The sequence below is a fragment of the Chanodichthys erythropterus genome, chromosome 20 (assembly GCF_024489055.1).
Source record: "Chanodichthys erythropterus isolate Z2021 chromosome 20, ASM2448905v1, whole genome shotgun sequence".
Classification (NCBI taxonomy): domain Eukaryota; kingdom Metazoa; phylum Chordata; class Actinopteri; order Cypriniformes; family Xenocyprididae; genus Chanodichthys; species Chanodichthys erythropterus.
The window spans coordinates 30,152,879-30,178,400 of record NC_090240.1 but is presented as its reverse complement, the minus strand read 5'-3'; the positions used below and the strand labels follow the sequence as shown (position 1 = coordinate 30,178,400).

The following is a 25,522-nucleotide window of genomic DNA, read 5'->3' as shown; positions in this document are numbered from 1 at the left end:
TTTCTTTTTTTAATAAATCTGCAAAAATGTCAACAATTCTGTGTTTTTCTGTCAATATAGGGTGTTTTGTGTACATTAATGCGAAAAAAAAAAATAACTTAAATGATTTTAGCAAATGGCTGCAATATAACAAAGAGTGAAAAATTTAAGGGGGTCTGAATACTTTCCGTACCCACTGTATATATATATATATATATATAAGTACTCAGTGCACGATAAAAATGCATTCATGGATTCTGCATTGAGCTGGGATCCTCAGGATCAACTAATATTGGGGAAGTAGATACTGCAGCACATCAGGAAGGTGTTTGGGAGTGAGCACTGATAAGGCTGTGTAAAATGTTAAACATTTATGTACATTACACCCAAACGCCCCTCTCAAAGCCCAAAGCGCTGTTTAACAGCTGCAGAGTGCATGAATAGCCCCCTGGTCGACTCGAAATGGTTTGAGATACAAATGCTCCCCTGAGACGACTTCGGCAGTCGAGAACAGGCATGTGTAGGATTGATGCGTGTGTGCGTCGGTAATCATAACCCACTGTACACGAGTAATGCCGCCTCTCGCACTTCCAGCGCTCATACGAAAAGGAGGGAGAGATGTGATTGATATTGGTTTTTATGCAAATGTAGCATTTGTAAATGTACAACACGATACAATTTGCATAGTCATTCAGTCAGTGCCGTTTATAAGTGCATTAATCCAGCGCCGTTCTCCTTAGAACAGCTGCTCACACAAAGCCAGCACGAAAAGAACAATGCTCGCAAATGGGACATGACCACCCATGTGTGCATCTGCACCCCTGTATTTTTTGGTGATGGGTCGCAAACATGAAAAGCAATTTTCTATGAAATGAAAGGGAGCTGTGCACAGAAAGGGCACTGCATGTAAATGTATGCATTGTATTAGACAGACTGACCTCAGACATGTTGACGCGGCCCTCCTGGAAGGAGCAGTCATTGGCATTGTGGGTGCACATGTGGCGGTATTTGCACCAGTGGCATGGAAAGGAGCCATTCACGCAGGAGAGACACCTATGAAGAGGAGAAAAAGAGTGTTATTCAATTATTAATTCCAAAGTTACATATGGATGCAATCTATCAAACCATGACATTTCCACACTACATACCACCCAGAATACCCAGAATAACCTCCAAGAATACCCTAAGCCTCGTTTCCACCAAATTTACCTGAAACAATTTGTCCCAGGAACTTTTTTTAGACCAGACCTGTTGCTGTCGGTATCACAATCTAAAGTACCGTGAAGTTCGGTCCGTTGACGCAGGACTGCGCTTAACTTTTCAGTTCTTGTTGGAGACATTTTGTCCTCCACAAATAAGCTTAATAAAGCCTGACCAGACCATCGGTCGTAATTTTTAAATTCTACTGTTGATTCGAATAGCAAACAACTCTTACTGTACGCACCGCAACAGACTTTTAAAAATGGATTGAAATTGAAATAAAATGCTGTGTCGAGTCAACCAATCAAAATGCTGCTGATTAGTTGAGTTCACGCATGTTCAGCGCCCAAGTCCCACCCCCGAAAGTTTCTGAACATTGAAAAGTTGCAAGCAGGCACCTTCTGAGGGGGACATTTGTACACAGAACTTAATTTAGACCCTGGTTCCGAAACACAGAGTACCAACCCAAAGTCCCTTGTTCCTGGGGAAAGTTCCTGACGTGGAAACACGGCTCTAGTTACCACATAATGCAATAAACACTCAAAACCCCTTAGCGATGCTCTACCACACACCAACAACACCCTAACAACTGTATATTGCAAAAGCAAAAAAATTCTCAGAAGCAACTATAAAGCTACAGAGCGCAACAGTGTCCACCCCCTTTTCAGCGGTGCTGCTCCCGGAAGTTTTTTTTTTTTTTATTATTCATTTTCCCATAAGGATTTTAAAACAGTCTTCATTAAAGACTTATAAACAAACCACGAACAAGGCAAATCAGCTATGAGGTAAATCACAACACTACAAACTTTGATTAGATGCAAAAACGTTTTTTTAAAAATCCGACAAAAAGACAAGGTATTGTACAAGACTGTGTATTTAACTGTTTTATTGAGGGAAAGAAATAAAATCCCATGAAGCATTGCGTAATCAATTAAATAATCAATTTATCAAAGCATAATCAATTAAACTATGGAAAAATGATAAAAACTACTCATTTACAAATGTGGATTATATATATTAAAACAATATATTTTAAGTTTATTTGAAAATATGCATATCGAACATTTGGAGTGGGTGGAGCTAAAGAGCTATTTGAGTGTGTTGCTTTTTCAGACTCTCTGATTGGTGTAATTTTCTGTACAGCATCATGGGTAATGTAGTTTTTCCACCAGGAATTCTACTGTTTAACACGATTATCTTAAAAATAAGCTGAAATAATGCAAGTGCCGGCTTCAGCAGAAGCAAATACTATGGATTAACAACCTCAAAGCTCACAATAGGTCTGTCTTTAAAGGTTTATGAGTTATCGTTTAAAATTGCTTTTCTTATGGAGAAAATGAATGGGGTTTTCACTTTCAGAACCCAACTGTTGCACTTTATGCCAGAGCATCCAGCCAGAGCTCCCTAGCAACCACGCAGAACGCCCTAGCAACCAAATAACAATAAGCTAAAACACTCAGAACACCTTAGCAACACCCTAGCACCCACTCAAAACACCCTAATAACCACATAACAATGGCCACGTACACACTGTATCTAAGAGTTCAGTAATTTATGGGAGTGACAACCTCAAATTACCCCCCTGAAAAATTTATGTAGTGACATCAGCATTAACAATAATTCTATGCAGTGTGTACAGGACTAAACCGAACAACTTCTTGTTTGTTAATAACGCATTTAATGCATATCAGAGATGTGTCATACCCTGGCAACCGCCCATATTACAAAGATGGTTTTTCAAACAAATCTACCTCTTTTATGTCTTCTCTTTCCATCTTTCAAGCAGAGGTGACAGAGAGCAGGTGATGTGAGATGGACAGAGATTGAGACAGATCAAAGACATGTCGGAATGACAGAGTGAACGAACGCTCTCATCAAACAGCAAAGGAAAAGAAACCAAAAGATAAGACGCATACACACAAACACAATCCATTCATTCAGGTCTCACACAGAAAATGACCAAAGAGCAAAGCTTCAAATTTAACAGTTTAAAATGACTCATTTACATCAACAGCACTGATGATTTGTTCATTCAAGACATTTAACGACTGAGCCCACATTTGACAGAGTTGGCACCTCAAGGTGAAAAAATTAAGATTGCCAGTTACGTCACAAACAACACTGATCTGTCAACTTTCCACACATCGCATTGAGACAAAGGTGTAGGTTGGCTTCGTTGCCATGGATACAGAGGAAGATTTTGTTGCCGTTTGGCAGAGGAGGACAAGGACACTGGTCTGTACTCTAGTCTCAGAGTCACGTTTAAAAAAATCTTAACAGAAGAGTTGCGTTGCGTGGGAGCAGTTTCTTATCATGCATTCGGCAGGAACTTCAGAATGAACTGAGCTTGACATAAGAGGTGGAAATAGATTTGTGCAGTACTTCTTCATTACACAACTGTATAGTAAAGGTGAAGTGAGTAATTTCTGCACCACTATATATACAGGCTTGGCCCCTTAGTTACAGTGAAAGGAACTGCTCCAGCATACCAAGACATTTTGGACAATTTCATGCTCCCAACATTGTAGGAACAGTTTGGAGACGTCCCTTTCCTGTTCCAACATGACTGCGCACCAGTGCACAAAGCAAGGTCCATAAAGACATGGATGAGCGAGTTTGGTGTGGAGGAACTTGACTGGCCTGCACAAAGTCCTGACCTCAACCCGATAGAACACCTTTGGGATGAATTAGAGCGGAGACTGTGAGCCAGGCCTTCTCGTCCAACATCACTGCCTAACCTCACAAATGCGCTTCTAGAAGAATGGTCAAAAATTCCCATAAACACACTCCTAAACCTTGTGGAAAGCCTTCCCAGAAGAGCTGAAGCTGTTATAGCTGCAAAGGGTGGGCCAAATCCATATTAAACTGTACAGATTAAGAATGGGATGTCATTATTTTTCATTTGAGTGTAAAGGCAGATGTCCCCCAAAAAAATAAAAAATAAAAAATAAATAAATTATATATATATATATATATATATATATATATATATATATATATATATATATATATATATATATATATATATATATATATATATATATAATTATATACAAGTATCAGGACATAATAATAATAATAATAATAATAATAATAATAATAATATGGTCCTTAGCAGGTCTTAAAAATATGTAAATACAACCCAGATTAATTACAACACATCATATTTTACATTACATTGTACACTCTTACTGCTTCCATAGGAATTAATAGGATTAGTAGCATTCAGGCTCTGCTAATCAAATGCCTTTGATTAACTGATCTTCAGCAAGTGTTACCAAATCTTTTAAAGCAGAAGTTTTGGCAGTTTTCTGGTCTGGAGCCTTCAGGTGTGTGTTAACAAAATGCCAATGATCTTAGAGAGGCAATTCTTGCTGCCATCAATCTGGGAAGAATTATAGGGCCCTTTCCAAACAATATAAAGTCTGTTATTCTACAGTGACGAAGACTATCACAAGTGGAAAACATTCAAGATAGTTCCCAATCTTCCCAGGAGTGGACGGCCCAGCAAATTCAACCCATGCTCAGAAAACCAAAAACCCCAAGAGCTACACCTCAGACTCTACAGGCCATAGTTAACATGTTAAATGTTAATTTTCCTGACAGTACAATTAGTAGATGGCACAATTAGTAGATGGGACAAGTGTGGCACGCTTGGATGGGTTGCCAGGAGAAAGCCTCTTCTATCTAAAAATAACATGGTAGCATGGCTTAAGTTTGCAAAGTTGCATCTGAACAAACCACAAGACTTCTGGAACAAAGTCCTTTGGACAGACGAGACCAAAGTGGAGATGTTTGGCCATAATGCACAGCGCCGTGTTTGGCGAAAACCAAACACAGCATATCAGAAAAAACACCCCATATCAACTGTCCATCACGCTGCTGGAGGGGTGATGATTTGGGCTTGTTTTGTAGCCACAGGACCTGGCCACCTTGCAGTCATTGAGTTGACCATGGACTCCTCTATATACCAAAGTATTCTAGAGTCAATGTGAGGCAATCTGTCTGACAGCTAAAGCTTGGCTGAAACTGGGTCATGCAACAGGACAATGATCTCATGAACACCAGCAAATCTACAACAGAATGGCTGAAAAAGAAAAGAATCAAGGTGTCACAATGGCCCAGTCAAAGTCCAGACCTCAACCCGATCGAAATGCTGTGGCAGGACCTTAAGAGAGCCGTGCAAAAACAAATGCCCACAAACTTCAATGAACTGAAGCAACTTTGTAAAGAAGAAGAGTGGGGAAAAATTCCTCCACAACGATGTGAGAGACTGATAAAGTTATACAGATAATTATCCTGATATGTGAAACCAAAAGTTAAAATAGGTTGTACTTTCTTTTCAGGTTCATTGGGACACTTTTTCCCAGTCATCTCAAAGGCAAAAAGTGACCCAATCAACCTATAGACTTTTGAATAAATCTGAATCAGTTCATTTATTTAAAAAACAAACAAAAAAAGGGCGTCCAAGCTTTACAACTCAAATGTTAAAGTACGGTCTACACAGAGTGTCACTTCCACAGTATTTTAAGACACACTTCACAAGCTCCGTGTAGCTCACCGCTCCCGAATTCACCTCAGACGTCCAGTGCTTTTCTCATATCATGAAAAGGCTTCTGCGGTCAGCGAGAGCATCACAAAGAGACGAGAAGTGCGCTCTACGCCTCTTCCCCTGTCTGTGCCAAATGTTCAAAGGCTTACGCTCACGTCCACTGCTGGTGCATGATAAAGCTTTCTCCTCACTCTGCTCCGACTACATGAGACACAAGAGCCGGTGAATTAAAGGACTAGCTGAACCTGACGAACAGAAATAGAGAGATTCTAAGGGTGCGGAAAGAAAAAGAGGGTGAGAGAAGGAGAAAAAACGAGAATGAAACAACAAAAAGGAACAGACAGAGAGAGAAAGGGAGGAGAGCAGAGCAAAACAGAGGGTGGCAGAAGAGAGAGAGATAAAGAAAGAGGAGAAAAGAGAGAAAGGTGTAGGGTGGCATCCACTAATGAATGTCACATTGGCACACTTTGATCTTGTATTATTCAGATCTTACTTCCTGAAGAGGCACCTATATTACAACCTATCACTGCTGACACACACCTCAGAAGTGCCATGTCATCCTCCTTACCGCCAGTACTGTGAAACAAATCAAACTATTTTGTGACGAAATATACTTTTCTTTTTAAATTTTCCCCTTAAGGCCACTTAGAATGCTAATTAAGTTTTCTTGCACCATAATTTACATATAAAATGATGGTGAAATAAACACATATACATGGAATTAAGATGTCACAATAATGCAATGCCAATCCAAAACATTTGTGAATAAATATGCAACATAACTTAGGTATAAAATGTATGGTGCAATAATAAATAATTAACAAATAAATGTGTATATATATATATATATATATATATATATATATATATATATATATATATATATATATATATATATAAAAATATATATATATATGAAGAGTTTCGTTGCAAAATGAGATAAATCCATTTTTTTAATTTTTCAAAAATCTTGTTTTTTGGTTGTGCATTCCAATTAATATCAATTCAACTGCAGTTGGTTTGTTTTGATTTAAACCTTCATAACTTAAAAAATACAGCTAAGTAGCACCATAAAACAAAATAATAACATGATAACATAATAATAAACATGTTTTGACAAAAATGTTAAAAACGGATTTATCTCGTTTTGCAACGAAACTCTTCATATATATATATATATATATATATATATATATTTTTTTTTTTAATTATATATTTTTACAAGATGGACAAAATTTGTCACCAAAAAAGTAATTTGTTTTAACCAAAAGTTTTACCAAATGACACTTTTGGTTATATCGAATGATGATATTTTCAAAAAATGCTAACAGGCTGAAATCTAGGACAATCAAACATTTTATATTTAGTACAAGTTTTTAAAATATTACAACATTTTTTCATGTTTTTTAGCGGTTGTACCGAATGACCTGATGTTTCGGGACATGCGTATGAGCAAGTGAAAACATCAATTGTTCAAATAGTTAAAGTCCCTCAATTATTTGATCCCTTAAAACTCATCTTTGATCACCAAAATGACTTTATTTTTAAAAAAATCAAGTGAAAAAAATTTCTTCATGACTTAAAGGTACAATTTGTGATATTTCTTTCCGCTAGAGGTCGCTAGAAGCCTATTCAAAACAAAGGCGTAGTTTGATGACGCCAAGTTTTAGAGCGGAAACTTGGGACATGTGGTCTCCATCTCAACGGACGGTGCAAAAGAATAGGGATTGGAGTCTGGAAGAACTCATGTTCGTGGATGCGATTATTAGCGTTACTGTAATATGAAGTAGAGCAGGACCGAGTGTTGCGGGAGCTGAACGAGGAGCTGGAGCGATTGATCAACACACGCCTCTCGAGCAGCGGGACTTTTATTATGACACAGTCACAGGCGCCGCTTCCGCTTTTCCAGTCATGAGTTTACGGGAGCTGTCCTTGTCGACAGAACCAGCGGCAGATGGTAAACAGTAATTATGTTCCATAAATAAGTAACACAATCCACCATAAAACGTGCAAGAAGTAAATAAGGAACTGCTTGAAGCAAGCTAGTGGTTTGCTGGACACTAGACACTACTTCTGCATTTGTCCACGACACTGTTGTCATGTGGTTTCTACGTCAGTAAAGGCGGTAACAAAGGTAACTGACGTCATTGACAGGCGACTGCACTGCCCCGTGTCACTGTTTAGAATGGGAATTTTCTCATGATTTACAAGTATTTGAAAACATTAGAGATATTGTTTGTAATCAGCTGGACAAAATATATAACACTAGCCTAGTGGTTTTTGGATATTTTACTGCAAAAATTTTACATATTGTACCTTTAAAATAGCTTGAATGTAACTAGTGTTATTATATATTCGACATATGCAAGTATAATGCTAAGCAAACAATGATAATGATGAGTCTCACAAGACATGAAATTACAATTACATAGTGCCAACCCTGAGGCTTTAACACACACACACACACACACACACACAGAGAGAGAGAGAGAAGGGACAGTCTATTCAAAAGTGTGTGTCTCCTGTGCCACATGCATGGGCTCTTTTCATATTAAAATGCACGAGCTACTGCTAACCTTTCAGACTCGCGAGTGCTTTATCGCTTCAACAAAAGCCACCGTCTATCCGTCTTTTTTCTGATTTTCCTTCCTTATTCACTCCATGCTCCTCTTGTTAAAAATGCATCGGGCCCCTCACATGCTCGATTAAGCCGTTCCCTCCCCCTGTCTCATGCTAAACTCTAATATTGTTACGCTGCATGTAAATAGCTAGCAGGGTAATTTGCCGTGCCAAGCAGGAGCCCCTCTGCCACACACACACATACACAATACACACATCTAGTGATCACTAGAGCCAAATAGTGTGCCTTAGTCACACTTACACACACACGAAGAGCACCAGGTGAGCACTTCATCGCGTCCAGTTTTAGATGAAGTGGCTGTGTTGCTAATGGGACAGTGTCATGCTAATGCAATGCACGCTGAGGTAGCGAAGGGCACACAGCCTGACTTAATGAACGAGAGTGGGAGAGGATAAGAGACACTGGAGCTCAAAACATCTGGAGTCGCTCCCGCCTGGAGCACAACCTGTTGTCTATCCGGAGAGGGATGGGAATGTGAGGAGGAGGAGACAGTAAGAGCCATGGGACAGAGAGAGAAGCTGAAAATAGGGTCAAGAGAATGAAGCGGTGCTGATGCCATCAGTATGGTTTATGGAAAGGCATAATGACACGGTGTTCTCGACAAATTAATATGTAATTATTAATTGATTAAAACCAAACCAAAACAAAAACAGATTGCATTTCTAGAAACTTGACACATGCATTTAAGACTATCATTAAATGTTATTTTTTTCCTTTTCAACATTGCAGACATCTTTATTTGTCAATTGATCTGAGAACAGAGAAAGGATGGATTTAAGCAAAGTAATGGGAGCAAGAGAGAGAGAGTGATGTAAGAACTGCGGGAATATAACTCATGAGCAGTAAAGCTGGACGGCTGAAGTCAGGGATGCTCATGAGTCGTTAATGAAATGACATTAAAAGTCTGATCTCATCCCTGATCTCAGCAAAAAACTGCTCACACCTCACAAAAATAACATCCCTCTCTCACTCAGAAGCAGTAAACACACACACACACACGTGCACACACACACACAGCATGGTCCCATAAAAATAAACTTGTCTTAGTTTGAACAAAAGAACGACAGAGAAAAAGAGGGAGAGAGTTAGACGACAGGAAGCTGCCTTCTCTCTTTCCCGTGTGAGACTTACGACTGATGGACACTGCAGTTGTAGAAGACGAAATCCACGCTGGCAAACTTCTTCCCCGTCTCCTTGGATTTCAGATAGAGCTTCACCACCCGCTTGTCACCTGCCAGCAGACACACGGTGAGCTTCAGCAGTTTCTAACAAGCGGATGGAGGCTTTTAAAAGAGCGTGCGCGTCACCTTACCCTGGTTGCGTGTGATGGGAGCGATCTCCCGTGCGGAGGGGGACAGACAGTAGATGCGTCCCCCCATGATGTGTCCCTCTGTCTCAGTGTAGTCCTCAAACGAGCAGTTAACACCCGCAGCCAGACTGGGGACGTTCTGAGCCTGAAGAACTAGCTGTAGGACCAAACACAGACCAGGAGACAGAACAGATTTCAATTTTAATACGCTTTATTGGTTTGACAAACATTTGAACATTTGTACAAAAGACACCTGGATTTTCATTTCCAGATACTATCTGGATATTTTTAGCCTTATAGCATCTACACCATTTCAATAAGTCTCCAATGCAGTCGGACAGAGATCTGATTACAATTAACTGCGCAAAATGGAAATCAGCACTTATATATTACATGAAAGCTTACATTACTAAAACATTTCTGTCATTTATCGACATATGATTCAAAATGTTACTTTTTGTGTTTTGTTCCTTTCATTTTTATTCTCGTTAATAGGGATTAGAAGAAAAGAAAAGGGGAGAAAGTGAAAATTTCATATCACTAAACTCAATATCACTTATACTGATAAATAATTTTAAAATATTTTATAAATAGTTTTTATATATATTTTTGTTAATAGGCTAAATCACCTATATCAATATATATATATATATATATATATATATATATATATATATATATATATATATATATATATATATATATATATATATATATATATATATATTTTTTTTTTATTCTTTTTTTTTAATGATTAAATTAGGTAAGCAAACAGCAAGAGCAAAGTGTCTGTTGTCCTTTTTTACGTTGTGAAAGGTCAATAAAATAAAAAAAGATTAATATTATGTACATTGAATGCTGAATGCACATAACCCAAACCACCAACAAGTTTTCAATTATGCAAATCATAATCTGATCACAAACAAACACACACTTGCCTGAACTTCAGACATGGTGACTGAAATATTGCTGGGCTGCACCGTAAGTCGGACGCACTGCTCCAGTCTGGAGGCGAAGCGTTGGGGCTCATCAGCTCTCTCACAGCGGTCCTTACGTGAACATCTAAACACAAATATTACTCAGCAGGAGGGACAACATCATTACTATCAATTTCTAAGAAAAATCAACCAGGGAGTTCAAGCACATTCTTTATTAGCTGATTAGATTTGGAAGGTAACACTGTGTTGTGTGATGATGAAGGAAAACTTAGTAGAGTACGAACTGAGGGGTTCTGGAGGAGTACAGGACCCCCACAAACTCCCAAAGGCATTGCTGAATAAAACAAAACCAAATTAAATAAAAACAAAAACTAGGGATGCACTGATGTGATTTTTTGGAGCTGATACCAATACCGATTTTAACAAACAATTATTGGCCGATACCGATATTTGTAAAATGACATTTTGTCATCAAAATAGTTAATATTTTGATCATCTTTTAAATAAGCAAAGTTCAAAAACACCTGCATTAAAATATCCTAGCAGGTTTATTACTGCATCATCAAATAATTTTTAATCAACGTGGATTGGAAAGACAACAGAACAAAGATACACAACACTGCTTTTTAGGTAGGTTTAATAGTTTTGAGGTAAAGAAATAAAGTAAACAAAATGTAAAATAACTGCATATTCTTCACTGTATATATTATATACATATTAATCATTCTTTATTGTAACAGACTTTATTGTGATTAAACTTCTAATTTGTTTTTGTATACATTTTAATATTTTTTGTAAGTTTGAATATGTATGAGAGCTCCTTTACTAACTCGGGACTCTTATTTTGACGGATTTTCTCATCTACGGAGCTATAAAAGTAATGGAGAGCATGCAGTTCTTCAGAGTTATTTTGCAGATTTAAAGTAAGCATCCCCCGAAAAGGTATAAGATCTCTATGTGTTTGTCTACTGTTATTTGTAATAAGTGTTTTGTGTAATTCGCTGTGTGTGGATGATAATGCAACGGAGAGAGAGTTTAATGCGCACTTCTTGTGCTCTGTATTGTTTAGCTTTTGTGGTGTATTTTTGGAGTGAAAACGGATGCAAATAAACTTAATAAAACATCAGTAAAGGTTTGGTCATCATTGGGATGAGCTCCACTATACTTATGAAAGTTACATAAGTTATTTAGTCAAGAATAGTGTGTGATCTTTTGTTATTTGATTAACATTAAAGCGCCGACAGCAGTGCTAGGATAACGCAACAGTCATTATCAAGCTCAGCACCTTCACACGGTTAATTAATAAACCATCGGTTTGTTATATATGCCTTTTTTCTCCTACAGCCGATATGCCGATGGTTGTAAACTGAGCAAAAATCGGCCGATAAATATCGGCGGCCAATACTTTGGTGCATCCCTAACAAAATCCAAACAAAACATAATACAACCAAACCAACCAAACAAAACAAAACCAAACAACACAACACAAAATGAAAAATATTTGCGCAACTAGAAAAATTTGTACCAAAAAAAAAAAACCTTCCGGAGATGCCTTGATTTGGAAAAATTATTCCTAAATAAAAGTTAGTAAAGTATTTTTCTCTAAAAAAAATATTGCATATTGCTTTCTCTTTTTCTTATTGATGTAAAATCTCATTGACTAATATATCAAACATCACATATGTTCTTATTGGCCGTTATTGTGTCTCTTAGCAAAGCATTTTCAGCATGAACAGACAAATTGTCGCTGTAAACCTGCTTAGTGTCAACAAAGCAATTATCTTTATATTAAAAACTAAACAGTCTACAGTATGTCCCCATTCATATACAGTCATGTAAACGTGTGTGTATGTGTGTGCGAGCAGCTGTGAGGTCAGGAGGTGCAGATACTCACACACTGTGCAGGACACACCAGCCGCAGTGGGGATCACCAGAAGCCAGACACTCGCTGCAGCTGCTGTACTGCTCGCAGCTCTCCACCGGCACCCGGCTCACCTACAGACACACAAGCCTCGTAATTAGTTCTCAAAATCTCACACACATTATTTCAACATGTATTTTTATTTCCAGATGCTGTTAGAAAATAGTTCCATCTAATAAAAAAAAAAAAAAAAAAAAAAAAAACACAAATGCACTTTTCCACTCAGTATCTGTAGCTGTGTAATGAGCTGTTAGCTTAGCAATATGCTAACGCTAGAGTCTGATTGGAAGTGTCTCCAAATTTAAAAACAGTATAAAAAAAGAAAAGAGCAATGGAAGCAAATGACATTAATGTCTACAGCAATTAAAGTTGAGTTTTTGTCTGTATTTTAGTGCCCATTTATAGATGCAGTTTAGTTTTGGTTGAAGGAAACTCCTGTTTTTATGTTTGCTTTTGGCAGATGCTTATATCCAAAGTGCCTTACTTTAATTCAAGGTAGGCTATACATTTTATCATGTTCATGCAGGATCCAACCCACAATTACGGCATTGCTATGGCAAGACAGACAGATGGAAATATCAAATGATCAACCTGCTTGATGATTTTAGAGTGCTATGTGAAATCTGAGCACTGCGGCCCAAAACAGAGTTCGTCACATTCACCATCACTGGCAGCAGTTCAACAAACACACACTAACTCATTCACACAGACACCTTGCATATTACAAATGTCCAACAGAGAGAACAGCTGACTGAAACACGCTGAGAAATATCTACACGTCTACTTTCATATAGTTTCATTCAGCCATCATAATGTCTGACTGGCGATCGATCGGCACCAAGGAGACTCAATGGCTCCATTCCAAATCTAGACAGCTGCCTACATAGACAGCATTTTTATTTATATAGGCATCAAAGGATGTTTGCAACTAGCTCAAATAAAGTCACTAATCATGCTTTTATATATTTAAACCACATAAATCATAATAGACCCTTTTCACGGACTGTGATGACGCGTTTTAACAGTCATCAATATCGTAAATCCTGCAAAGTTTTTTATATATATATATTTTTTTTTTTAAAACGAATGTACATTTATAACAATATACTTAGTATTATATTACCTTAACATCAAATTACAAAAACCTAGTTAACGCTGGTTTGAGGGTGTTTCTAAACAGCAGCTATGGGAGTGACAGTAAAAATTACATCTTTCTCTCTTCTGACTGCTGTTATCAATCTATTTTGTTCCTATTTATGAAAGTTGTGAAAACACTATTTTCATAATTTCACCAAAAAATAAATAAATAAATAAATAAATAATAAATAATAATAAATAATAATAATAAAAATATATAATATAATAATAATATATATTTATATAAATAATATAAATAAATATATATATATAAATAATATATAAATATATATATATATATATATATATATATATATATATATATATATATATATATATATATATATATATATATATATATATATATATATATATATATATATATATATATATATATATATATATATATATATATATATATATAATATATATATATATTTTTTTTTTTTACCCAACTATGACAACTTACGGAGCAGATGCATAAAGCTTGCTGCAGCGCACCAGCAAACGTAATGATTATGAATGTGGCATAAAAAAAAAAAAAAAAAAAAACAGACAGGAGACTGAACATTTTAATAACTTATTGATAAACTAGTGTTTTGTCTGTTTTTGGCTGCAGAGATGAAGTCGACGATGCTAACTCATCATCTCCGCAGTACTGGACGTGTCTATATGCAGGTTTCATATGGGTTACATAATCTAAAAATATTTGTTTTAGATTTGAATCAGATAATTTGAAAGTAGTCATTTCAAGCTTTCCACAGATATATCTCTCATGTCTGTGAGGAAAATATATGCTGAGTTTTGGTTCATTTTTATGATGTGCTCAAGTTCACTTGAAACCGAGATGGCAGAAAGCGATCCTGTTTGTTTTCATTATTTTGCAATAGCACAACGTTTTGTTTTTGTGAGTTTACAGAAATAAAAGCAAACCATTTACAGTTTCGAATGTTGGATTATTCTTATCTCTATGCCCAAATTTTACAGAGTATAAGTTAAAGGGATAGTTCACCCAAAAATGAAAATTTGATGTTTATCTGCTTACCCCCAGCGCATCCAAGATGTAGGTGACTTTGTTTCTTCAGTAGAACACAAATGATGATTTTTAACTCCAACTGTTGCCGTCCCATTCACTCCCATTATTTGACTGACAGACGGCAACGGTGGGAGTTAAAAATCATCATTTGTGTTCTACTGAAGAAACAAAGTCACCTACATCTTGGATGCGCTGGGGGTAAGCAGATAAACATCAAAATTTCATTTTTGGGTGAACTATCCCTTTAAATGCAAGTGATCACCAGTGCTAAACTGAGCTAAATAATAGCGCACAGTTATCTAGGTTACCGTTAGAGAGACTTGTAAAGTTGCTGCTTACATGTTTCAAATGATAAGACATATCTGAGGTAGATGAATGATAAACGATAGGCAAATGTTTGGATTTCCTGCTGTTATATATGCAAAAGATACTGGGTTTACGTTGTGATCTTTGAGGTTGTAGGCCTAATACAATGGTTTAAAAAAAACGACAAAGAAAAAGGCTGACAATACAGTGCCGAATCAACAGTTTGACATGTCAAATAAAAAGTGTGGTTCTGGTTTTTGGGGTCTGCCATAAAAGAATGAGAGATTGCAGTTCTTTTGGTTTGGGAGTGTTCGGCATCTGGAACATTTCAATTAAGCCGATTTTCCAATCAGAGAGTTGAGTATTGTGTCCTACCTCTGCTCTTTGTTTAAACATCAGGGCTGGAGACTATTATAGTGCAGCCATTCATATGAGAGAGAGAGAGCTCTCATCCCTCTCTATTTAAACGGCTGAAAGAGAAACCATTCATCTCTCTACAAGAAGAGGAGGAGGAGAAGCAAGGGGTGTATTAAATATAAATAACATCTGCAAAACGAGGCACAAGGCATTTGGGTCACAATGGGAAAGTATCTCAATCAGAGAGCGTAGTAACATTCAGTTTTGTTCCAACTCAGTGATTCTGAAATTAGCCTGGACCCCCCATAAGAGTGCAACAAAACAAAAACAACAGAATATAATAAATAAAAAGAGACAGCTGACTGTTTGTTTCTCAATAAAAAAGTAAAAATAAATGTAAAATTAAAATGGAACCACTAAGATTTTTAATGTTTTTAAAAGAAGTTTCGTCTGCTCACCAAGGCTCCATTTATTTAATTAAAAATACAGTAAAAAACAGTAATATTGTGAAATATTATTACAATTTAAAATAACTGTGTACTATTTAAATATATTTGACAAAGTAATTTATTCCTGTGATGCAAAGCTGAATTTTCAGCATCATTACAGTCTTCAGTGTCACATGATCCTTCAGAAATCATTCTAATATGCTGATCTGCTGCTCAATAAACATTTATGATTATTTTCAATGATGAAAACAGTTGTGTACTTTTTTTTTCAGGATTCCTTGATGAATAGAAAGTTCAAAAGAACAGCATTTATCTGAAATACAAAGCTTCTGTAGCATTATACACTACCGTTCAAAGGTTTGGGGTCACTAAGAATTTTTATTTTTTTGAAAAGAAATTAAAGAAATGAATACTTTTATTCAGCAAGGATGCATTAAATCAATCAAAAGTGGCAGTAAAGACATTTATATTGTTACAAAACATTAGATTTCAGATAAACACTCTTCTTTTGAGCTTTCTATTAATCAAATAATCCTGAAAAAAAATATATTGTACACAAATATTTTGTACAATTGTACACATTAAATGTTTCTTGAGCAGCAGATCAGCATATTAGAATGATTTCTGAAGGATCATGTGACACTAAAGACTGGAGTAATGATGCTAAAAATTCAGCTTTGCCATCACAGGAATAAATTACTTTGTGAAATATATTCAAATAGAAAACAGTTATTTAACAAATGTGTGTATATAAATAAAAAACATGATCAAATAAAATAAATATAAAATAATATAAAAATACAAGAAAATTAAACAAAATAACATTTTAATTGAATATAATATAAAAACAATATGAAATAGTATAGAAAATAAAAAGAAATTTTTATAAAATAAAAATATATCAAATAAAAGGTGTAACAAAAAATAAAATATTAATATGCCTTCAAGTGTGATTGCTGACACATTTGCAGTTCACAACGTTTCGTTTCTGAGCCCTGTCAGGATTTGAACACCGAATATCTGAGAAGGTCTGAGCAGATGTAATTGAGGATGGTGTGTTTTCTTTATTTTCGGTGAGGTTTGGACGAACCCAGCGCATGTAATTGCGCCATCTGTGCAATTTGGGCCAAAAATTGGTCATGCTCTAAAGGTGGCTGTGATGATCGATGGCTTATTTTTTCATCCCCAAAACACACACACCTCAGAGAGCAAGTGCACATTTTCCATGAACACACAGTCCAAATGAATAGGTCATTCTTTTGCCCCACCCCCCTAAAATGGCACAGCCTAATTTAGAAAGAGCAAACTTTCTAGACTAGGAGGCCTTTTCTTTCTTTCAACGCCCCCTTCTAAACCCTCCCTGTTCATCTATCTTCAATTTGGCCATGCACAAAAGAAAAAATGGCAGATGAAACCATAGATCATGGCCAGGAAGCCAGACACAGCCTAGAGGGAGAGGATGAATGAAAAAAAGAAAGAGAATGAGAGAAAGAGAGAGCCAAAACCATTTGCAGGTTGTCTCTTGGTACATGGTGACAGTACTTGTTGCTCCAGAGCCCCATTAAGCCCAGCTGCAGAAGTAAAGCTCTGCTAATATAGGTTCCATCTCTTAAAGAATGTCTCCCACACCAAACATAAATTATGTATCGCCATCAAACCGATGAAAGCCCTGTGGGGTAAATGTCCACGGTTAATCTGAGTCAGGGTGATAAGGTCACCCTGAGAGTCCAAACACCGTTTCAATGATAAACAGCATCCAAGGACGCAACATCTGCGGTCATGCAACTGACGGGACACACCTGTAACGCCAAATCTGAACTGATATTTCATCTATAAAGCCAAAACAGTGACCGCAGTGACCTCATATCAATTAGCCTTTCGCCGAGCCCCGCCCCCCTTAGTTACTGTTGCTTTGTCCGACAAGCCGTGGCGCTGTCACTCCACACGCAGTGAAAAATACATCGCGGAACAAAGAGGACACTGACCACACATCGACAGACAAGACAGAGCAGGTTACTTATGATTAACAAAGTCCCAGCTTTCAAACCGTGTAGTTATTAAAGAAATTCAAACAATAAAAACCGTTTTGTTGCTCTTTAATGTGGCGTGATCATGGTCGTGACAGATTGCCTCAGCTCAACTGCTCGTAAAAACCAATCATCTCTTCCTATTAGTCCATGAACATGAGAATGAATGTTGTTTAAAACACGGAAAGACGTCAATACACACCATTTTTCAAGTTTAACTCCACCGAGGTTAATCTTTTAACTACTGGCTGCTTTGTCGGACAAAATGGCGGATGCGGCGTTCTGATTGGTTAGATCGCTTGTCAATCAAACTCCCGGCGAAAGGTCAATTGAAAATGGCAACTGTAAACATTCTACAGTTAGACTGATAAATATACTTAATATTTAAATATATATTGAACACGGATGTCTATAATCATATTGGTGGGTGTGGAGGAATATTAGCCAACTTGAGGCTGCATGTTGTGATTTTACCACAGTTACGAAAGGTTCTTAACTATGTTAAAATCATGGTAAAGCACATATCTTTAGTCGCTTCACAACATATTTGCTTTATAAAAGTATTAATTTCTTTAAAAAAATATATATTAAATGGTTGTGTTTTCAAGTATCTTTTCAAGTACCTTTTCAAGTATCAAGCAAAACTGAATGAGAATATAAAATATTAAATCAACACCCTTGAGGGTGAGTAAATGATGACAAAATGTTCTTTTTTAGGGGAACTATCCCTTTAAGTTTATGTTTTACGTTAAGTTTAGGTTTACGCTTGTTAAATTTTGAGGTATGAAACAATATATAGATGACTTTTACAATTTTTAGAGACATGAACTAACGTTTACTCCACATGCTCTAGAGAAATTGAGACATGTGGGTTCAAATCTCTCCATTTTTGGTCTCTCTCTCTGACGATTTCCTGTTCTATTTCTACTGTCTTCATCAATAATGTGGCAAAAGACCAAGAAAAGAATTGTTTTATTATATCAGACATACTTTGCAAGGCACTAACTTGACAGTATAATCAACAGTATGTCTAATTACCACAGTGTGCTGACATTCAGACTCCGCCCCCGCTTAAGCCCTGCCATCATATTTGTCATCCACTTTGACAGATATAATCTACAGCTCCTAGTTTAAGATAAATTTTAGTTACATACTTAAATTACTCTATAATTAGTTTTAAATGGTAGCTTTTGCCTGGGTTATATAAAGCAAACGCCTGTTAACCTGATAAACAAATAATAAAACTTAATTAAAGTTTGGAATTTCAGTGACTTAATTTTCCAATCTCTTAATTTTACCTCCAATAAATGTCAGTCAAACGCTGATACAAACTCAAAATTCCATTCATGTCTCTCACAGGGCAAATATGCGAGAAGAAATGGCCTTCACGGTGCAGAGTGTTATTGAACGCAAACGCTCACTGCTACATGTCAGTAGAGTCTCCAGCTACGAGCTCAATAAAGCTCCTGCTTTATCAATACCAGCACACATTCAAGGATTTGTGTGTGTGCAACGTGCATGGTTTATGGATATCACCATGGCAACATCTGGCATCTGGAATGGCTCACTTGGTCACTATGTCACGTCTGGACGATCTCCTCAGTAAAATCAAAGTGAGAAGGGAAAAAAAGAGCAAATTAAGTGTTGCAAAATGATGGAATGAGGGGAAAAAAGGCTAGCAGAGAAGAAAAGCTAGCAAAAGAATGAAAATTATGAGTGTGTGAAGGCTATAAATGGCTTCGTCCAGCTGTGAGGTGAACTGTGATTTGGTTTTAATTGCTCTAAGTGTCTTTCCCTTTGTGGTTGTGTTTACACTACCAGTCAAAATTTGGACATACTTTAAATTCAAATGGCCCAACCACTTCTCTAGGCACAATAGGAAAATATAAAAAAAAAAAATATAATAATAATAAAAGTATATGTGTGTGTATATATGGGTCATTGACAAATAAGGTTTTTAAAAGTGTAAAAAAAAACTATGGAAACAATTAATTTTGAAGTTTTATTAAGTGTTAATGAGATTGTGATTTTTATAATCAATTAACACTGCTTTTGTCATTTTTTTTACAAGACGGACAAAATGTGTCACCAAAAATGTCATTCAGTTTAATCAAAATTTCGGTTTTAGCGAATGACACTTTTGGTTATACCGAATGACAATATTTTCAAACAATACTAACAGGCTGATATCTAGCTAGCTGGCAAAAGGACAATCAAACATTTTATATTTAGTACAAGTTTTTAAAATATTACAACATTTTCCATGTTTTATAGCGGTTGTACCAATGAATTGACCATGAATTTTTCAAATAGTTAAGAGAGAATTAGTTACTTTGCTTCACAACCATGTGGTCCTTTGCAGGTGTCTGAATGATATCACATCGTGTCACATGATACTGACCGCATGACTCTATCCAAAATGGTCCCTTTATATTGGTTACTCCAAATGACATCAATGAAATTCATTTTTCCGAACATTTTTTCTCATAAAAGCAACAACTTTTACACATAATTTTAATACCATTTTGCACTATGATGATATATGATGTTATAAAATCATGCCAAAATAAAAAATATATACAATTATTACATTTAAAGGTATTTTAATCACAAATTAATTGGCTGTATTGGCCTTTGGACGGTTAAACCGAATGACCTTTTGACACTTCTAAACCTTTAAAATACCTTTATTTGTGCAAAATATAATTAAAACCTTTTGGATTCAATATAAGAGATCTAGTTGTACTACCTTACATACTTTGGATGTCATATCTTTGTTTTTATTACTATTAAGGCCACGTCATTGATCCATATATACACTGTATATATGGTGTATATATGTATGTATGTAATGTATGTTATATATATATATATATATTATATATATATATATATATATATATATATATATATATATATATATATATATATATATATATACACACAGAGAGAGAGATAGATGCATTTTTTTCTTTATTCTTACTATTATTTTGTACATCACTATAACTTTATTTTTCTAAGAAAAATCTTATTAATCTATAAAATAAATTTCAAGTATTTAAGCATAAACTTTTAGATTTAAAATGAAAATTCAGTCAAGTGTGTCCAAACTTGTGACTGATAGCATATACATTTACAACTACTTGAACACACACACACACACCCCACACACAACACATACAGTGAACTGAAGATCTGGCAGTTTCTCCTTCCTTCTTGTCACATTGCCTATATTAAGACGTCCGCCACACAAATCAGATTACAGCCAGCTGATACTTCCTCTCAGCCCTCTGATAGAGGAGTACAGAAGAACACTGACCTTCAGAGAGAGAGAGAGTCGTGTAGAGTTTCCTCACTGTACTGTGTTACACAGAAGCCATGAGGTGCAGCTATGTGAGGAAACAATACAAGCACTGTCATTATGATCAAAAGCTTCTAACAGAGGGAGTGATACGCATGTACAAATATACACACATGCTTTCAAACCTACATATGCTCCCCCAGCGTACACACACTGGGCATTATACTTGGTGATGGAGCCAAGCGCCGCTGTGGGAATGGGTCAGGTCTCACAGAAACATGTCCAGGTTGTGTTTCATACATTTGAAACAAAATCTGAAATAAATAAATATATATATATATATATATATATATATATATATATATATATATATATATATATATATATATATATATATATATATATATATATATATATATATATATATATATATATAAATACATACAGTATATATATATATATAGTATATATATATGTTTGCACTATGACATTTGTATAGCAATTGTGCACTTTTAAGCATAAAATAAGAGATTATAGTAATTATAGTATATCTTCTTATATATTATAGTAACTATAGTAAAAATTCTTCGTCATTACAGTAATGACAATGGGATTTTTTGTTTTTTTGCATTACAATGATGAGATTTTTGAGGTTGAATGGGATTCAAAATCATGATGCAACCAATGAATTTTCTTGAAGTCCAAATATAATTTCATATTTCTTTCTTTTCATTTTGATGTGAAATATGAGCTGGACACGTTCTTGACAGGTTTCATGAGTCACCCAAAAAGCATAAACAATATCTCACCAAACTACATGAGCAATATACCAAACTGACAAATCCATTGATGGACTTTTTTTCAGAAATTCCTCCAAGCCTCAGATAAACATTGTAAACTTTATCGTCCGAACGGCAGCGAGCGCTGTTTAAATCAAGCTAACGCTAATCGAAGTTTCTTCTCGCTTAGTATGGGACAGCTTTATGTCTTCCCGCGGACCCTAGAGCGGCGGAAAGAGATGCCGGGGCTATCAGCAACTTTTAATTAAGTGGGTGTGAATATGGGAAATGGAAAATTGTTCTGTCAACCCGGCGAAATGGAGTTTTTGATGTTTGAGGCACAACATGCGCCTCCGCCTGCCGTTTCTATTATCCAATGAAGAGATACAAATGGAGAAAGAAAAAAAAAATGTAAGGAGTAAAGGGGGAGGCGGACGTGGACGACATACGGCGCATCTTCCCCCAGATCAGCAAGATTCGGGGAAAGAAACAGCAATATAACTGAACATTAGGGTCCAGGTCTTTTCTCTAATGCTGTGTGATATCTCTGTAAGCCTGAGGTATGGAAGTCAGCATATTAAAATGTGGGACGGATCGGAACGCCGGATTACGGTGTGATTGTGTTTATGGATCGTCTTGAAAGTTTCCGTTCGCTAGATTCAAAGGGGAACAAAAACATCTCTGGCTTTCACGAGAGAATGCCGGTCGTCGTTGGTCCACCTTCTCATACATAATAAAACCTGGAGGAAAAAATACGTGTTTCAAGCGAGAGATGCGACAGAGGCTTGTTAGCCAGTGCTGTTGACAAGAGAGATGGTGAGATGCCTCAGATTACGATAAACAGGGAAAAAAGTGAATGTGGGGAGAGAAAAATTAATGAAAGATGGCTTCAAGGAAGCCGGAGTGATCCAATCACAATCTATCTCCCACGACCGCTGTCAGTTCTCAAAGAGCCGGCAATATCTCAGCGAGACGGAGCGAGAGGGAGAGAGAGGACCCGCTATTTGAAAGAAAATGACCCCTGGGGCACCTCTCCCATTGACTCCTTCCTCCATAGGAGGAAGACCACTTAAAAGAGAGGGGAGAAAGAAAAGAAAAAAGATAGATGAAGGAAAGAAGACAGAACAAATTGCTTCAAACCAATTAATTTCCACTTCTCTCTTTTGCTCGGTCCTCTGGGTCTTGGTGTGCAGCGGCTACAGACTAAGAGAGAGAGTGGCCTGTGAAACTCATTCACCTTATCCTGTACATCCAAACTCACTCCAGTACCTGCAGAATACAGCGTGGACACAATAAACCAGCATGCATTTCAACACATTTGCGGCTGAAATTTACAGATACACTTAAAGATGCAATGCAAATGGCAACTGTGACGAAATATAGTAGTATGAAACAATGCAGTATGGGGCTCGAGTTTTTCCATTGGGCTCTGATTCGATCGCGAAAAGTGGATTATGAAATTGATTATTTATGAAACCCTTAAGCCTGCTAAAAAAATAAGCCAGTTTTATCTGTCCTAGCTAGACTCCAAAAAGCGCCTAAAATTGCATCAAACCCCTCTAAGACCAGCAAACCATTAGCCCGGTTTAAGTTTTATTTAAAGTATAAAATTATAGTATTATACTTTGGAGCTATTTACATGTATGTAGCTTTATATGACAGGCATGCTACCAATTTTAAAGAAATAAAAATGATAAATTTCATGTGGCAGAAGATAAAGCAATCAAACAACTCCCACAGAGTTACACTGTAGATATGGCTTGGGTCATATCACATTCGAATACCAACGAAACCTTCTGGGTGGGCTCTTTTGACTTGGGCCGTGTGTCGACCAATGAGTTTTTAGCCAGCTGAAAACACTAGGCTTGAGAGCACTTCAGCAGCACAGCGTTTTTTTTTCAGTTGAGATGCTTTGCTTGCAATGATACGGAATATCTGTGGAAATTTTACTAGCATCTAGTTTGTTTCTGTACTGTTTCTATATTAAAAAATGTCGACACAATGTAAAGTATATGCTCTGGCTCTTGTTTTAAATGATTTTGTTCTGTTATTATGCTTGTTGTTGTCACCTGTTGATGTTGTACAAGCAGAATGTTTCGGTTGGTCGGTGTTGTATTTGTCCCGCCCATCCTCCACTGTGATTGGCAGGAAGTGACAGTGAAGAACTAACTGTTTTACCCAAAGTTGAACATTCTTTATCTCTCGGCGACCAGTAAAAGCCGAACGCTCAGAGATTCATTATGAAATAGATGCTCAGCATCTAAATGCGGCGTTCCCATTGAAAACAATTGAAAAAAATACGCTAACCTCTGGAAAAAAGAACGCTTTGGTGGGCACACAGCCTTGTAGTAGAAACCATTTTAGTATTATTTATTATATTTTATTTTATTTCAGCTTTATTTCAATTGCCAAAAACAAATTTTAAATAGTTCTCTTCATATACTGAAAACATTTGGTGTAGGGTATATATACACTCTAAAAAATGCTGGGTTAAATATGGAGAAAACCAGGGATATGGTTGTTTTCACCCAGCCATTTTTTTCAACCATTTTTGAATTTATTTTTTTAGCCAGCAATATAGTAATATGGTAAAAGGCATGTTTTTGCTTTTGTGGGGTATTTTAAGCAGAAACTTGACCAGACCAGAGACCTATATCTTGTGAAAGAGGGCATAATAGGTGCCCTTTAACCCAACCTGCTGGGTTTGTCCATATTTAACCCAGCATTTTTTAGAGTGTAAAGAAACGCAAGTAACACATTGAAATAAACATAACATTTTGAAGTACAAAGGCTAAAGTAGTTCTTTTTGTAAAACATACTCCAATAATTTAGTTTTATTTACAACTTCGATCCTTGACAAAATCCTTTTTAACTGCACAAGACACTAATAGCATCACCAAGCATTGGTTACATCTCCAGAAAAGTTACTTCAGAGAGGAAGGCGGCGCAAAATGAAACATTTTTATCTTCAGACTAACATTCACTGATGAACTGTCCACAAAAAGACCAGGACCATTTACTAAGAAAGTAAATAAGCTAAAGAAATCAAAGCCTGTCTGTTGGCGTTCCTTCCATAGCAATGATCTGACCCTAAGGGTTTTACATTTTCACCCGCACACTGACCACAGCATCACTGCTCTCATCTCCATTACAATCACTCTCAACCTCCAGAGAGGCAGTTCTTCACTCTGTGTGGCCACCGCTAGTGCTATGTGCACAACTTCCTGCAAGAGAAGTACTACCTCCCCCTCGTTTGTATAATAGTTCAAATATTCTTCCTCCGTAAAACCTTCTTTCCCAACAAAGCCATTTACAGCCGCACTTAAATCAATATCAGTCCGAGCGCAGAGCGAATACACACGGCTCCATTTAAAGAACGTTAGCCTAACGCTCCTCGCACCAAGTTAATGTGTTGAAGGGTTATCAAGCCCGCCCTCTCAACATGCAATCTACACGCCGTCCGTATCAGAGGCACTCATACAGAAACCATCTATACCAATTACAGAACATTTTCCATCTGAAGACGTGGATACATTAAAAACAATTATCGCCAAGCGCTGATGGATAACAGTGTTGGAGCAGCTAACATG

At 36.5% G+C, this 25,522-nt stretch overlaps 1 protein-coding gene across 1 annotated transcript in view; it reads right to left on the bottom strand.

Annotated features, from left to right (window-relative positions):
- plxna1a (plexin A1a) overlaps positions 1-25,522 on the bottom strand; it is a 245,298-nt gene that overhangs the window by 96,093 nt on the left and 123,683 nt on the right. The window contains exons 5-9 of the mRNA XM_067370392.1: positions 12,514-12,614; positions 10,620-10,743; positions 9,685-9,838; positions 9,504-9,603; positions 918-1,032 (exon numbers count right to left, since the gene is read on the bottom strand). Coding sequence (XP_067226493.1) covers positions 918-1,032; positions 9,504-9,603; positions 9,685-9,838; positions 10,620-10,743; positions 12,514-12,614 — 594 coding nt within the window. The remainder of the gene's footprint in view (positions 1-917; positions 1,033-9,503; positions 9,604-9,684; positions 9,839-10,619; positions 10,744-12,513; positions 12,615-25,522) is intronic.